Source organism: Ruditapes philippinarum, unplaced genomic scaffold (genome assembly GCF_026571515.1).
Source record: "Ruditapes philippinarum isolate M1 unplaced genomic scaffold, ASM2657151v2 ctg5948_1_1_1_1, whole genome shotgun sequence".
Taxonomy (NCBI): domain Eukaryota; kingdom Metazoa; phylum Mollusca; class Bivalvia; order Venerida; family Veneridae; genus Ruditapes; species Ruditapes philippinarum.
This window is the reverse complement of record NW_026857656.1, coordinates 27,360-44,909: the sequence shown is the minus strand read 5'-3', so window position 1 is coordinate 44,909 and position 17,550 is coordinate 27,360. Positions and strand designations below refer to the sequence as shown.

At 33.6% G+C, this 17,550-nt stretch overlaps 1 protein-coding gene across 1 annotated transcript; it reads left to right on the top strand.

Moving 5' to 3' along the window:
* The first annotated feature begins 8,593 nt into the window (after positions 1-8,593).
* On the top strand, positions 8,594-16,614 carry LOC132750510 (uncharacterized). Its single transcript, XM_060740507.1, has 11 exons — positions 8,594-8,620; positions 10,147-10,230; positions 10,516-10,567; positions 10,735-10,959; positions 11,467-11,661; positions 11,946-12,170; positions 12,594-12,788; positions 13,260-13,379; positions 15,453-15,677; positions 16,086-16,280; positions 16,491-16,614. The coding sequence occupies exons 2-11, from the start codon at positions 10,204-10,206 to the stop codon at positions 16,493-16,495; spliced, it is 1,464 nt and encodes a 487-aa protein (XP_060596490.1). The 5' UTR covers positions 8,594-8,620; positions 10,147-10,203; the 3' UTR covers positions 16,496-16,614.
* Positions 16,615-17,550: the final 936 nt, after the last annotated feature.

The window sequence follows — 17,550 nt, the reverse complement described above, 5'->3', positions numbered from 1 at the left end:
AGTCAAGTTCATTGACACCGTGTAAAAGAAGTTCAAAAGCTTCTGGTATAAAACAGTTGATTAATTTTCAGTCTTTCTCACACACTAACAGATGTATGATAGGTAACAAAAACTTCAATGTTATTACTCTTGCACCATAAATTATTGCACCATGCATCTGCAACATTCCTGTGTATTCTGATAATTTTCTCATGGTAATTGTATCGTTATTTATTATAAATTAAATATAAATAATATAAAACCCTTTGACTTATTTATACTGTTATAACTACAATAATCACACATCGAAACAAGGTCAGATTTATCATTATTTGATTTCTCTTTTTAAATGTTATTTTTTAGAAATAATAATATTCAAATATTTTTTTTTGTTTCCAATAGAGTGTAAAGCTATTTTTTTTTTACTAAGTTTATATAACAGGATAAGATGTATTATCATACAGTTACACGAGCACTTTAAATATTATTTTACATATTGTAACTGTTACTACAGTAATTATTACAATAATTTGTTAATATTTAGATACTGAAACACACTATCCAAATACGGTGGCTGAATAGGAACACTTTTGTGCGTCGTGTTGTCGCAAGCGAAACCGCGCGTTGTCGGACTTTCGTATTGTCTTCCTATCGCTAACGATGCACGCCAAACGACAAGACGACAAATCGAAAAGGGGATATCTATATAGGTTGTGTTGTCGCTATCGACAACGCAACGCGCAAAGTGAACCAAATCAGCCACCATATCCAAACTACATTAATGAATTTACATTTGACCGAACACTTTAATAGGTAGTGTTCCGAATTGATTTAATATGAAAACCATGCTAACATGTTAAAGTATTAAAAAACAGATTGTGTCCAATATAATTAAAAAAATAACTCTATTAACTATTTACAAGACTGATTTTTATTTTTATTTCACTATCTTATTGTTTATAAAAATTCAAAATACTAAATTTCTTTCAGACATATCCATTACAATAAATAAAGCCTTAAGAACAAACACAGTAAACTTATTTTCTTGTTATTGTTGTACACACCTGGGTGATGAAATACCTTTTTTTCAAAATATCCAATTTTCTCTCATACTTATTTGTTATCTAAGGTAATTATTAGACTTTGCTGCCACTGTCTGTGTGTTCTATGCGCTTTCTCATATTTTATAAAATGCCAAGACTTGTGTTCTCACTGTAATATTTACGTCAATGACTTCCACGTTTTTATCTTGTGTTTTTAATGCTGTTTATAAACAAAACCAAAGGATTAACATATAAGTTTTTAAACAAGAATATCTCGTAAAGTGCAATCTATCTATATATGTAAAATAAAAACTATTATTATAATACCGTCTTGATCACTCATTCAACATCATTAATAACAAAACAAAGTTTGTTTCCGATAGTATCGACAACTAAACAAGGCCTATTGAAAGTCTAGAATTAAGAAAATATGAAGATGTTCATTCACACGTACCATTGATATAATGACGTATTTTTATCATAGTTGCTGATGTTATTATTTGTAATAAGCGAGTAGAAATTAGTATTGTTTAAATAGTAATTGTACTTGTGCTACTTTCATACATTTCGTTATGGCTGCATGTATGTATAAGCTCACTTCTAAAACTTTGATTGTTTCCTAAGAATTCCTCAAAATCAAGAAAAAACAAATCAAATCATATCAATGATTTTATTCTATAAAAAATGTATAAGTTTAAAGAAATTAAGTTTTGAATAACTCAATAACATTGCATACTGGTGCCATGAGAAAATGCGCAGTATCTCAATGGCACTGAGCTATCATCCATAGACGACATGTAATTATTTATAAAATTAACAATAATTGAAAGAAAATGAAACATTCGGACTTAGAAAAAACATTCATACCGTACAAAACGCAGAAAGTATTACGTTAAACGTATTATCTTTAAAACTTCTGATAAACAAATTTGTTATCAAGATAACTCAATAAAATTTGTTATCATTTTCCAACTCCTACAAAAACACACACATTAGACAAACTAGCAAATGGGTTTTCATAACATCGACTTGCTTATTAGACAAATATGTGCCTGGTTGTATTCAATGCAACTTTACTTACAAATCTATGTAACAAGAGCTGGAACGTGTGATGCTCCCCGAATAGGTTTTGGACACAGAAAAGTACACCTCTTGTAGATTCGGAGTTATGTCCCGGACAATGTTCAAAGTGCAATCATTCCAAAATTAGGCTAGGCAGAGTTAGTGTTCTTTGCACTGCTTTTCTGCTAAATGCGATCTATCTACCGACTTGTTGATACCTCTTGTAGTTTCACAGTAATGTCCCGTCAAAGTGCAAAGTGTAAAATTGAAAAGGGCATTGCATATCTACGCAGTGAGATCTCTTTGCTTACAAAGGTTTATGTCAATATCTCTTATACTTTCAGAGTTATGTCCCGGACAACGTTCAAAGTGAAAAACTAAACAAAGAGCAATCACTGCAAAAATTATGAAAGGCAGAGTTACAGTTCTTTTGCACTGCATATATATGCAAAGAGATCTATCTACCTACAAAGTTTCATATTGTTAAAAGGGCATTAACTCCAAAATAAGACAAAGCAGAGTTATGAATCCTTTGTACTGCGTTTTTACCAAAAAAGCTCTATCTACCTACAAAGTTTCATGTTGATATCTCTTACAGTATTAGAGTAATTTCCCGGACAAAGTTTAAAGTGTAAAAATAAACAAAGAGCAACAACTCCAAAATTAGGAAAGGCAGAGTAATGATCATTTTTGCACTGCATTTACACTCAATGAGATCTATCTACCTACAAAGTTTCATTTTGATATCTCTTATACTTTCAGGGTTATGTCCCGGACAAATTTCAAAGTGTAAAAATGAACAAAGGGCAATTGCAGAGTTAAGGTTCTTTTGCACTGCAGTATTATTTAATGAGATCTATCTACATTCAAAGTTTCTTGTCGATACCTCTTATTGTTTCAGAGCTATGATATTGTCCCGGACAAAGTTCAAAGTGTAAAAAATGAACAAAGGGCATAACTCAAAAATGAGGGAAGGCAGAGTAATGGTTCTTTTGTACTGCACTTTTACCCAATGAGATCTAGCTACATACAAAGTTTCACGTTGATATCTCTTATAGTATTAGAGTTATGTCCCGGACAAAGTTCAAAGTGTAAAATTGAACAAAAAGCAATTACTCCAAATTTGGGCAAGGTAGAGTTATGGTTCTTTGGCACTGCACTCCTCCTCAATGCCCTTTACTACTGTGTGCAGTTTAAACAAATTATGTTCAATGGTTTTCAAGCGGGGCGTCCGTGGCCGAGTGGTTAAGGTCGTTGACTTCAAACCACTTGCCCCTCACCCCTGTGGGTTCGAATCCCAACAGGGACTCTGGATTCTTTCATGTGAGGAAGCTATCCAGCTAGCTTACGGAACGTCGGAGGTTCTACTCAGGTGCCCGTTCGTGCCTGAAATAATGCAAAGGAGGGCACCTGAGGTTTTTCTCCACCAGTAAAGCTGGAACGTCGCCAAATGACATATACTGTGTCGGTGTGACGTAAAACCCAATCAAACAAACGAACTTCAAGTTTTGCTCCCGAAAAACGGACAGATAGACGGACAAGGCGGCGACTATATTCTCTTCTTTTCGGAGAGCATAAAACAATTATTTTATAAAGTTTTCAACAATTAAAACTAACTTGTCAGACTGGATTGTAATGTGTTTACCTCAATGCTCTTTTCAGTTAAGAGTGGCGTCATTCTAGCGCCTTTATTCTTATGATGACGTCATTACGCTGCATTCGCGCCGATTTGTCATGTGAATATTATCAACTGATATAGATCAAACCTGTGGCGGTTGTTTGTGTGAGAATGTTATTTTAGCATTATATGAAAAGAAAACAGTGTAAGGACGAAAAATATCAATAAAAATGGGTTATTATTGTTGTTTTTAAAGTTGTTAAGTTCTATATTATCGAGGGAGAAAAATAATCAGCTGCATATATACATGTAGTCCCTAAGATATGAGTCAGCTTAAAATTCATACACTGTTCCTTTCTGTATTAAACCCACTTTACCATCACGTGACTTACAAGACTTTCTTGTGCGTAAGATTATTACATATATTTTTGCTTATTAAAGTTAAATAAACATAAGACTGGATATCTTTTCAATCAGCCTACTTTAAACTGAGAGAGCTTAATTTCCTTTTAAGTACTTAACCAGATGTACGAAAAAAATACCATGTACGTTGTCATTTTTTACAGTAAATGTAGGCATCCCGCGTATCCAACCGGTCTGCAGTATCAAAACAAATTACTATTAAACAGTTTGCATAAAAAAGAAGTTTGTATGAGAGATCGGTAGTTACAGCCAATCGCTGTTGAAGTTTTATCATGTATAAAAAACATCGTATTTTTGGGGGGCATAGGTGTGAAGGTTATCCTGGATATATACTTGTTTATTATGGTATAAAATGATAGAAATTACTTAGCCGCTAGATATGTGAAGTACAACTATATATTGTCTGCTTAAGAAAGGTGGTCGCTTAAATTATGCGTAAATGAGAAGAAAGTGTAAGTTTTGATATATTTTTACTTTGGGGTTTAAGCCATGATAGGGCTGATACATGTGACCGCTGATTCAGGTTTTACTGTAAATAACCTATCACCAGTTTATCATTTGCAGATTGTATAAGTGTACGTATATGTTAGTGTTTATTACGTGAAATTTTAACAATTAAGAACCCAAAAGGAAACCACCGGTTTGACAAAATAGATAAGTGACAAAATTTGCCTGTGTATACGATTGAGAAGAGCATTACAAAAAATTGGAGCGATATCATTGGTCGGCAAATATGTTGAACACTAGTAACTCAAAACCAACATTATCATTTACCAAATGCTTGTGCAAAGGATGAGCATACTACGTTTCATAATGATGTACATCCATATGTACATAAAAAAAACCGCTAAAACATGTCGTAAACACACTGCGTTAGCAAAAGTTATCAAAAAAACTCAAGGACATCTTCAGAGTTACAAGAAGAACTCTATAGCATTTGAAAAATCGGGCATAAAAATTGTTAGCCGGGGATTTGACTTTGCAACTTTCCATTAATTAGGTAATTAAGTCAGGCAATGGAAAGGATCACAAACGAACAGGTCAATATGTACGAATGAGCAAATAATTTGGAAATTTCACTCGAAACAAACGGATTTAAAACAATATCAAGTTTTTCTGACACATAATATAATATGTAATGAAGTTATCAGAAGAACTCCATCTTCCGTAAAGTACGAAAGACCGGTAGGGCCATTTCAACTTCATGAATTCCCGATTTCATCTTCATGAATTCACAATTTAAACATCGTGCATTCCCGTTTTCAAAATACGGAATTCACGAATTCACGATTCAGCTTCATGAATTCACGACTTCAACTTCACGAATTCACGATTTCAACTTCACGAATTCACGATTTCAACTTCACGAATTCACGATTTCAACTTCATGAATTCACGATTTCAACTTCACGAATTCAACTTCACGAATTCACGATTTCAACTTCACGAATTCACGATTTCAACTTCATGAATTCATGATTTCAACTTCACGAATTCACGATTTCAACTTCACGAATTCACGATTTCAACTTCATGAATTCACGATTTCAACTTCACGAATTCAACTTCGTGAATTCACGATTTCAACTTCACGAATTCACGATTTCAACTTCATGAATTCACGATTTCAACTTCACGAATTCACGATTTCAACTTCACGAATTCACGATTTCAACTTCACGAATTCACGATTTCAACTTCATGAATTCATGATTTCAACTTCACGAATTCACGATTTCAACTTCACGAATTCACGATTTCAACTTCATGAATTCACGATTTCAACTTCACGAATTCAACTTCGTGAATTCACGATTTCAACTTCACGAATTCACGATTTCAACTTCATGAATTCACGATTTCAACTTCACGAATTCACGATTTCAACTTCATGAAGTTGAAATCGTGAATTCGTGAAGTTGAAATCGTGAATTCATGAAGTTGAAATCGTGAGTTCTTGAAGTTGAAATCGAGAATTCATGAAGCTAAAATCAGGAATTCATGAAGTTGAAATGTCCCCACCGGTCTTTCGTAGTAAAGCAAGTCCCCTTCCTACACCCTTGCACAAGGGTACGGCTCATTGAATGTTCACAAAATATAGGTTTTATTACTTTGAAACTTTGTTTTGCAGTCATCCTTCATTTAGATTACAGTAATTAAGACATAGTTTTATAGCCGGTAGTCTATATGTTAGTATAATATTTTAGTAAACTATATTGACATTGTATACATGTAGCAGTTTACAAATATCATGGGGGCGTCCGTGGCCGAGTGGTTAAGGTCGTTGACTTCAAACCACTTGCCCCTCACCTCTGTGGGTTCGAATCCCGACAGGGACTTTGGATTCTTTCATGTGAGGAAGCTATCCAGCTAGCTTACGGAACGTCGGTGGTTCTACTCAGGTACCCGTTCGTGCCTGAAATAATGCACGGAAGGGCACCTGAGGTCTTCCTCCACCATTAAAGCTGGAACGTCGCAATATGACCTATACTGTGTCGATGTGACGTAAAACCCAAAACAAACAAACAAACAAATATCATTGGTATATAATTTAACATTTCAACATGCCAAATGGAACTACATTTATATCACCTATGATAAAAATAGTTAAATATAAGATGAAGCCCCAGTCGAGGGCTTCATCTTATATTTAATACAGAGACCTTCCTTACCCCACTGCACTAGCACCCCCTCTCAAAACATATTGCATCATTCCTTGATACAGTGTTCATGTATGAATATTTCTACTGTTATTTTCGATTGAATCAGCATACACACTAATACATGTATGGTAACATTTGAGGAGAAATTAACAATTTTGCAACATCAGAAATCCACTATCAATTGTACAACATCAGAAATCCACTATCACAAACCATACATAACTTAAATGAATATTTTACGCTTTCTGTCTCTGATAACATTGTCCTATGAAGTCTGACAACAGTTGTTTTGATGAGAACAACTAATAACAATTATCTTTACAGAATTCCGGATGCTATCATAAAGCATTCTGATTTAGATTTATACTTTTACCAGTCGTAAAATAAGTACACAAAGCATCCGTCGCAAAATTCTGAAATGATCAAAAGACAGAAGCATGCAACAGTTGTCTACAAGCTATCAGTACAAAATTGTCACCACTACTTCAAGAGGCCATGGAACTGTAGAATAAACAGATATTTCTTTTCAAAAGAACAAAAAAAAAATTCTGATAATATCGACATGATTTAATTAATAAAAGGATTTTAGATATCCATAAAAAAGCAACAACAAAAATCCAAAAGATCCCCTTCGTACATGACAAATCCTCACCGTACATGACAAAGGCTCACCGTACATGACAGATCCTCAACGTACATGACAAATTCTCACTGTACAAGATAAATCCTCACCGTATATGTCAAATCCTCACCGTACGTGATAAATCCTTTCCGTACAAGACAAATCCTCACCGTACATGACAAATCCTCACCGTACATGATAAATCCTTACCGTACAAGACAAATTCTCACCGTACATGACAAATCCTCACCGTAAATGACAGATCCTCAACGTACATCACAAAGGCTCACCGTACATGACAGATCCTCAACGTACATGACAAATTCTCACTGTACAAGATAAATCCTCACCGTATATGTCAAATCCTCACCGTACGTGATAAATCCTTTCCGTACAAGACAAATCCTCACCGTACATGACAAATCCTCACCGTACATGATAAATCCTTACCGTACAAGACAAATTCTCACCGTACATGACAAATCCTCACCGTAAATGACAGATCCTCAACGTACATCACAAAGCCTCACCGTACATGATAAATCCTCACCTTATATGACAAATCCTCACCGTACATGATAAATCCTCACCTTATATGACAAATCCTCACCGTACATGATAAATCCTCACCTTATATGACAAATCCTCACCGTACATGATTAATCCTAATCATACATGACAGGATCATCTTTTACGTGACAGATCCTCGTCGCAAATGACAGAACCTTACCGTACATGATTAATCCTCACCGTTAATGACAGATCCTCAACGTACATGACAAATCCTCACCGTACATGATAAATCCTCACCGTATATGACAAATCCTCACCGTACATGATTAATCCTTATCATACATGACAGGATCATCGTATACGTGACAGAACCTCATCGTAAATGACAGAACCTCATCGTAGGTTACATAATGTATGATTATTTGAAATGTTCTGGAAGCTTTTTACTCTCCTAGCTTTACAAATGAAACAACTGCTTGAAAATATTTTATCTTCATTGCCACAATCGTTCTTTCAAACTGTTGTTTTCAAACAATGAATCAGAATCAAGCTAATGAATCAAATCGTTTGTTGTATTATCAGTAGATTTGGCTTTTGAAATGTAACAATATGTTACAAGACAAACAGTATAAATTCAGCACCGAATATGCTACAGAATACAGGAAATTACGACTTAGAAGTCCAATCAGTGAAACATGTGAGTACAGAATATTATTATTTAATTTTTACTTTTCTTCTTTAACATTAACTTTATTTGTTATATTTTATTAACGTACTTTAAGTTATCACTTACTTGGATATTTTCGTGCTCTCTAAATGTGAATTGAATCACTGTTTTTTCTTCATTTTTTGTCAAAGAAACATTACTAATACGGCATATGTGTTCGTGCGTCTTCCGTTTGGTACCCATATCTTAGTAGTTGGGCGTCATGACATTTTGGGATTAATAATTGACACAATATAATTATGCAAAATACATATGTAAAATGCATTGACTTATGCCAGTATTTATAAAATAGAACTGTTCAACTGAAATTACATTTCTTGGACCATATTCTTGGACAATTATTAAAATATGTTCACGGTTCTCGTATGTTGACTGACAAGTATACTTTAGTACAGATGTCGGATTAACAAGTTTATCAAAATAACTATCAATGATGGCATTAATCATGTAGCCATAGAAATATATTTGTAGAAACGATATGGTTTTCAATTGTGCTAGTATGATTTTATCGAACATCACTTTGATTTAATATGGTTATATTTATAAACTCACTCATTTACTTTATGATATGTCTATTCATTTCTTAGAGTTTTAGTTATACATGTACATGTTTACTGGAACATGGATACGTTGGGGCTTTTACTGTTCGCGTTTTCGTAAATGATTCGTCATTAAAGGAACTCCACTGAGTTTTTGACATGACGTGACTGGAAATAAGTTTTCGTGATTAACATTCAATTTAATGTAGGTCTATATCAATAACGTGTGTAAAATTTTAGATCATTTGCTCACTCCGTTTTTACAGAATAACTATTGTAATTGTGACAAATGACTGAAAATTGAAATTCATTGCAAAACTTTTCACTCAGATCGGATTAGAATTGCGCAAAAATATGCATTTCAATTATATCTGAGCATATTTATCATCTTTTAAGTGCCCAAATTGATCTCTGTAAGAAATTCAAATTTTGAGGGGTTTTTTTATTACTTTTTTTGGAACCCAGTGAAGCTCTTTTAACGCACGGAAATTCACTTATATCATAATCATAATCATTTATTGTCAAATTGAAAACCAAATTTTATAATCTATTCACGGATCAAAAACAAATATAGGAATCATTACGTGGACACTGGGTACTTAAACATTTTGATCATATCGACAAATGGTCAAATAAGTCTGTGTCATGAAGCTTTTACTTTCTTCTTAACGTTGATTTATAACATATCGTAATTTTTGTTATCAAGTAGCCATACATTTTTTGTACCATATCAGCTTTAAAAAATTAAATGTCAGTACACGTGCATATGAAGTTATCTCAAGGGATGCATGATGATAATTATGCTTCAAAGTTATTAACCAAGTATATATCATTGATTAATTCTACATAATATATATACAGTATGAATAAAGAAATAAGAAGCACCATATATACAACTAAGTCATATTTAACCATTTGGTGTTGCCGTTGAATAATCATATTTTTCCTTAATTTCAGTAGCGCATACTCTTTGATTACGCTCTTGCCTTCTGGAAAATTGCCAATCCGTAAAGCATGAGGATATTAATATTTCCTATCTCGGTATGACGTTTAATTTATTTATCCTTTACATGTATTAAATGACAATCATAACTTCATTGTATGTTTAATAGAATTTAAAAATATTGAGTGCAACATTTAGCGAAGACAAATCCTGAAATAATATTTCTTACTTATCCTTTTCTACAGAATTAATGCTATAATTCATTTTTAAAATGCCAACAGTATCGCTAAAGAGTACAAGTTAATTATCTATAAAACAACCGTAACAAAGTTATTAAATATTCATTTTTTATAATAATACTATATATATGTCTGATATTTCAGATATGTTTGTTGCTGTTGGTTGGTTTCGCAACAGTAGAATCACAGGAGTCAGGTAAATTCAGCTTTTACACTAAATAACGTTTTGAGCTTTAATAAGTTGTTTTACATTATTTAAAGCAATTAAAGATTTTATTTATTCAGATTTAGAAAGTAAGAGCTATTTGCTCACAATACAAGCACATGTAAAAAGTGATGTCATAAATTACATTTTTGCTTCAGACGTCGTTAACCTTTCCGTTAATAAGCCGTCAAATCAAATAAGTATTTGGAATAACAAAAGGAGATGGCCATCTAACTTGGGCAATGATGGCGACGCAAATAGTAACATATATCAGGACCATTGTTTCCATACGCAAAAACACATGAGCCCGTGGTGGGAAGTCGATCTTTTGGATGTTTATAGCATTAACACGGTTAAAATGACCAATAGGGCGGACTGCTGTGGTAAGTAGTTTTCATCTGTTTATTCTGTATATTATTGACATTCATATTTTTATATATATTTACATAATGATGAGTCAATTGAGAATAAACGTACTTGCTAAATGTCACGTAAGGTAATGCATTTATCTTTACAATTTGACAATTCGGCATATCTCGTGAATTTCTAAAGTCTATATACTAGATGGTGATATGATTAAAGAAAGCCAGCTTAATCCAGTATTCCACAAGTCACAGGTGCCGAAGCTCCACCACGTACAACACTTGTGGTCTTCAAACCAAGGTCAAATCTATCAGCGTCACTACTATAACTGGACAACTGCTGTACATTTACTTCCTCCGAAAGGAATGAAAAACACCAAGTGAATCTATGTATGGACAACAGAAATGCGAAAGTAAATAAATTTTAAAAAAAAAACTTTTGTATAAGAGCAACCGTCTAAAGCTATTGTTTTCACGTATTGTTTTCATTGCCGGTGTTTTCAATGCAATATACTCTCGTTATTTTAGCCGACAGGGCGGGGAATATGGAGGTCTCTGTAGCAGTAGAAAACGGTAAATGGAAGGTTGTAGCCAGCAAGGAAGGTCCATTAGGTGCTTCCGCAACCCTTACATTTGATGCTGTTGAAGCTCGTTATGTTAGACTTACGTTGAAGGACAAAGAAACATGGTTTCATTTATGTGAAGTGGAAGTCTATGGATCGGGTAAACTATTATTTATGCAAAAACATGTATATGCCAAGAATAGGTCTCAACTCTTGTACATTATGTACAAGAATGATTTTACTTCATATTTTCATATTTTACTTTTGAATGTTTTAACAAAAGAATTGACATGTTGTGTAATGGCTCCAACACCTATTACAGTATATGCACCATTTGAATAGAAATAAAAATGTAGGTTACAAGTACATGTAGTTTTATTATAATGTATGACTTACTTTTATTCAAAGTGTAACATTAAAAGCGTTGCCTCTTTTTTGCTTCAGCTTCTGATAATCTTGCTCTTGATAAGCCGTCTAATATGATCAGCATTTGGGGCGAAGTAGATTATTGGGATGCTGACAAAGGCAATGATGGCGACGCGGACAGTGATATTTATAACAATCATTGTTTCCATACTGATAAGCATGTGAGTCCCTGGTGGGAAGTCGATCTTCAGGATGTTTATTACATAAGTCAAGTAAACATCACCAATAGGGCGGACTGCTGTAGTATGTAACTCCACATTTTCACTTTATATTAACGATAATACTACTTAACATAAATCAATATGTTTTATGGTGACAACTTCGAGTGAAAAGAGAAAAGTTATAATTTCAAACCGCATGCAGTCATTAAACAATTGTGAAGCTTATATTTACTAGTTTTACAAGGATTACACAATACAATGTTTTTGAGCCTATACAAATTTTTCATTTTGATTATTTCTTTACATTAAAATACTTTTCTTGCCTAGAAATATCACTTACTAGTAGTTGATTAAACAGTTGTCTATATAAAAAACTGAAGCTGATCTTTCAAGATATACCAAAGACAATCCGATATTTTCAACAAAATGATTGTTAACATAATGTGCAGCCTCTTAGCCCACACATTTTTTGTACTTGTGTTGAGGAATATTATTTTAATTTTAGCCGACAGAGCAGAGAATGTCGAGGTTTCTGTAGCATCAGAGTTTGGGGAATGGACAGTGGTAGCGTATCAGGAAGGTGCTATGGGTCTGTTTACATCACTTACATTTGACACTGTGGAAGCTCGTTACGTCAGAGTTACATTAAGGGACATAGAAACCTGGCTGCATTTTTGTGAAGTGGATGTCTATGGACTAAGTAAGTTATTATTTTGAATGATATAAACTGGCCAATGGTGCCCTACTCTTTCTCCCCTTTTCCTGTGGTCTTGTGTGACTGTGCCTTCTGGGTGTCCTACTTGGGTGTGTCCGGGGGCGGCGTCCTGTGAACGTTGCCTTTGCCTTGTTGATCTTTATTCTTGTTATTAATGCTGCCGGGACTGCGTTCTGTGTACATAACTTTGCTTTGTTGATCCTTATATTCACATTTCAGTAAACATATTATGATTGTGATATTTTCTTATTATGTGATCCTCTTCTTCGCGTTTTTTTTAAACATGTTACTATGTATGATAACCTTAAAGTGAAAAATGATTTCGAAACCAGACAGGTTTTTATTTACATTTCTATTAAGTGTGTATTCTCGAAGTATTTACTTGGTCTAACCTAGCTTTTCAGAAAAAAAACTATACTTTCTTGTTGCATTTATTTTTATGTCATCTTTATTAAGGTTTACCTGTCGACGACTGTGCTGATAGTCCATGTTTGAACGGCGGCGTGTGCATTGATGGGATCAATAGCTACACATGTAATTGTGCTCCAGGGTTTAGTGGATACAACTGTGAAAAAGGTAAATTCATTTCCTTACACTGATTTTATAGTTTACTTTGAAAATCACGACTTCATAAAATTCATATATTCATCGAGGCAATATATTACTTTTGATAAACATTGGTTTTTTACACATGATATTTTTAATAACATATTGTTCTACAGTCTAACATCAGAACCTTTATGTGGCAACGTTTACCAAAATGAACTTCACTTCAGTGTTGTTATATTTTTTGGTCCTTCTGGATCATGGATGCCAGCACTTTTAAGTTTTGAGAAATGAGTACCGCTCAAGTCGGTGCTAGGGGTCGTGAGGGATGTTGCACATATTCGTTATCCCTCATGTACAGACTCAATCAAACCGAGTCTGCAATTCTCTTGTAAATTTGTTGTGATTAATGCTTCCGAGGGATCACTTTGTTTCCAGATTGTTAATCAGTCTCTGCATTGATCGTTTATCGATTTTAACCAGTTAAAAGATACAAATCTCACTGTTTTAATATATACACCACATTACCATAAACGTTTCGCTCATTATCACAACATGACTTCATGGTGACCATGACGTATCACTTGTTTAAATATTGAATTGTCGTTGTAATTAACTGTTTACCACTGCCGCCCAGAAACAGTTTCAGTGAAACTGAGCCTGTGCATTTTTTAATTTTGTTGTTTTGGGCGTTCCATAAGGCTTCCGTTTTTCTTTTTGCTATAATTTTAAAAAAAAATATCAAAATTATTTATAATTCCAATCCCAGTAGTAAATGTTTCTCAGGTTAATAATCATTAATAAGTTTTTAGCGATATGTAATATTTTAACCGATATGTAAGTTTTTAAAGTTATGTCGTACTTAAACGATACCTTTACTTTATTGACAATGATGATAAGGAAGGTGGCCTAAATTGCACAACGGCCGATACTTTAAAGACGCCAGATTTCGTTACTGTTTATAGTAACATGGCTATTAATTTACTCTCTGCTAAACAGTCTGATACGTTTATTATTAGCTTGCAGTTATACTCATAGGAGACTGTATTTGTAACTATATACACAATGGATTTATACAGATGAATACAATTATGGCTGTAGACAGAAACAGTAAAACATATTGTTTTATACTCATAGTATGAAATAATTCTTTGTGGAAATGATAGAAAGATAAACAAAAAATGTTCATATAACTACGAATGAAGTTTAGCATATTAAACAGTCAAAATTACAAGCATGACATTTTTGTGTGTTATTTTTGTTCCAGTTCTAGAAAACCTGGCTGTTCAAAAGCCTTCAAGTCAAATTAGCATTTGGAATAACAAAGGAACGAGTTGGGAATCTGACAAAGGCAATGATGGCGACGCTAATAGTGATATTTATCAAAACCATTGTTTCCATACTGATAAACATATGAGTCCATGGTGGGAAGTTGATCTGCAGGATGTTAATACCATTAGTAAAGTCGTCATTACCAATAGGGCGGACTGTTGTGGTATGTCGCTGTTTATTCCATTTAACTTTGGTTGTCAGATAACGACATATAAAATATATTCCGTGTTTTTTATAACGTTTCTAATTTCGTATAGGCAGCTATGAATTTACCCATGCCATCTACAAGATGCTCGATTTATTCGTAGTTAGGTGTTGTTTCAAACAAATTCATCCCCGATGATTAAGTCATCATTTTACCTTTGTTTCTAATGTAACGTATTTATTGTCAATTTAGCCGACAGAGCCGAAAATGTGGAGATCTCTGTAGCAGTAGAATACGGTGAATGGACGGTGGTAGCGAGCAAGGAAGGTCCAATGGGTGCTTCTGCAACCCTTACATTTGATCCAGTGGAAGCTCGTTATGTTAGAACTACCTTGAGGGACAAAGAAACGTGGTTGCATCTCTGCGAAGTGGAAATCTATGGATCTGGTAAATCATGAGTTATGCTAGAAAATGAGTTAAATATCAGACTACTGTAATAATTCATATCATTTCTTTAATGGCTTGTGGAAGTTTGCATACATATGAAAAGAAAATGAATATATCTAACAATAGACATGATAAGGCAGTATCTATAAGATTATTTAGTGGCCCCTTTTTTCTTTCAGCTTCTGATAATCTTGCTCTTGGAAAGCCATCCAAACAGATAAGCCTTTTTCAGGACATAGATTATTGGGATGCTGACAAAGGCAATGATGGCGACGCTAATAGTGATATTTATCAAAACCATTGTTTCCATACTGATCAAAATACAAGCCCCTGGTGGGAAGTCGACCTTCAAGACGTATATGAGATATTTCAAGTGAATATCACCAACAGGGCTGACTGTTGTGGTAAGTGACTTTATGGAGGTAGTTTCATATTAAAATAAACAGTTCACTATTGAGTCATTATTAAAATTAAAGCTTATGAAGATCTTATAAAAGTGATCCCTCGGAAGATATATTTAAGAAGTCAAGAAGTCAAGAATAGTTACCTATAGACTATAAACATTGACATGACACATTCTGGAATTTGAAAAATAAATCGTTAGGTATATCAAAAGTGGCTAAGGGATGTCATTCAATTCGTTTCTTTTAAGTTTATTTTTTCATCTTAAGATCGGGATAATTGTATGTTACAAAATATTTGAGATTTACAGTAATGCTATATTATACCTACTCAGTTTAAAAACAACTTGCTGTTCTTATTATAACGTTGTTGCCAGTGTTGTTGAGCTTATTTATTTTCGTTTATCTTAGTTGATAGAGCAGAGAATGTCGAGATTTCAGTAGCAACAGTGTATGGGGAATGGACAGTGGTTGCGTATCAGGAAGGTGCTATGGGTCTGTTTACATCACTTACATTTGACACTGTGGAAGCTCGTTACGTCAGAGTAACATTAAGAGACAAAGAAACTTGGATGCATTTTTGTGAAGTGGAAGTCTATGGATACAGTTAGTTAGATATTTAATAAAATCTACTCTATTTTTATTTGTTTTTATGATTAAAATACATTTATCACAAGTATTCATATGATAATCAACAAAAGACAAAATTTCAGGTAAATGAAAAATTATTGCTGATTATGCTAATGTTGTCATCCTTCATTTTGTTAACAGTGTATATCTTAACATTGTATTATATACATGTATATTTTGATACAGACTGAGACGAGGGGATATGGATGAAAATGAAAGCAGCGATATGATAAAAACAACTATTTAAAACCAAGACCACTTCGATTGCTTCCCTTTAATTATGAAAACGTTGAATAAATATTATTAGACTAAGCTGATTGTTGTTATAATTGTTCAGTGTAACAAAGAAAGCCGTCCAAATTATACATACGCTAGTAGACGTACTAAACACACGCATATGTCAGTGTAATATTAGAATGTTCATTATAAACATTCACAAATTAGTAAGCAGAATGAAAGTAAGGTGATTATCAACACAAATTGGTTCACACAAAAATATAGATTTATCAAAATTGTTACAATGTAGCCAATGAACTTAACAACATATTACAGATTTATCGTGCATAAATGGGAAAAAAATTGGAAAGGGGAGTTCCCTCACACTCACTTGCTAGCAAAATGCAAATAAGTTATAATTACAGACTCTGTTCATAAGATAAAATGGAAATGGCAGCTTTCCTCACGTTTCCTAGTTAGCACCAGCTTAAGCGGTATTCAATCCTAAACACTAACAGCATAGGAATCACGAAATTCCAGAACTATATCACAATACTTACATGCAGAAGGGGGCAAGTTTAAAGTAAAACATGTGAATATATGAGCTACACTTATTGGCTTTTTGAAAAATGAATGATTTTAAACATCGGGTTTTTTCTTTAATAGTGTTTTAAACGTATATCTACTATGATGTTGGAAATTTGAAGAAAAAAAATCAGTGTACATGCATAGTGAAAAAATGATTCTGCCTTAACCTCAAATTATTTACCAAATTGATTGCTGATAGCTTTTAATATCCCTTTGTTGGAATTTAAGATATAATCTTCTCAAATTTGATGTCGGCATACGTTATAAACATTATACAGTGCTCCATGCAATAGTTGTAAACAAGTTGTTTACGGCAGTCTGCAAGTGAAGATAGCACTAATAGCACTATTTTGGAGGATAATGCCGCATCACATATACATTTTATACAAGCTATTAATCATGGAAGTTAACATGATGTAACATTGGCCTACCCAAGGGGGTA

Bases quoted from the DNA above. Each gene is read 5' to 3' on its own strand.
- LOC132750510 (XM_060740507.1), top strand. From the start codon at position 10,204: ATGAGGATATTAATATTTCCTATCTCG. The intron at 10,960-11,466 runs GTAAGTAGTTTT...TCGTTATTTTAG, and splicing joins CAATAGGGCGGACTGCTGTG to CCGACAGGGCGGGGAATATG. The intron at 12,789-13,259 runs GTAAGTTATTAT...ATCTTTATTAAG, and splicing joins AGTGGATGTCTATGGACTAA to GTTTACCTGTCGACGACTGT.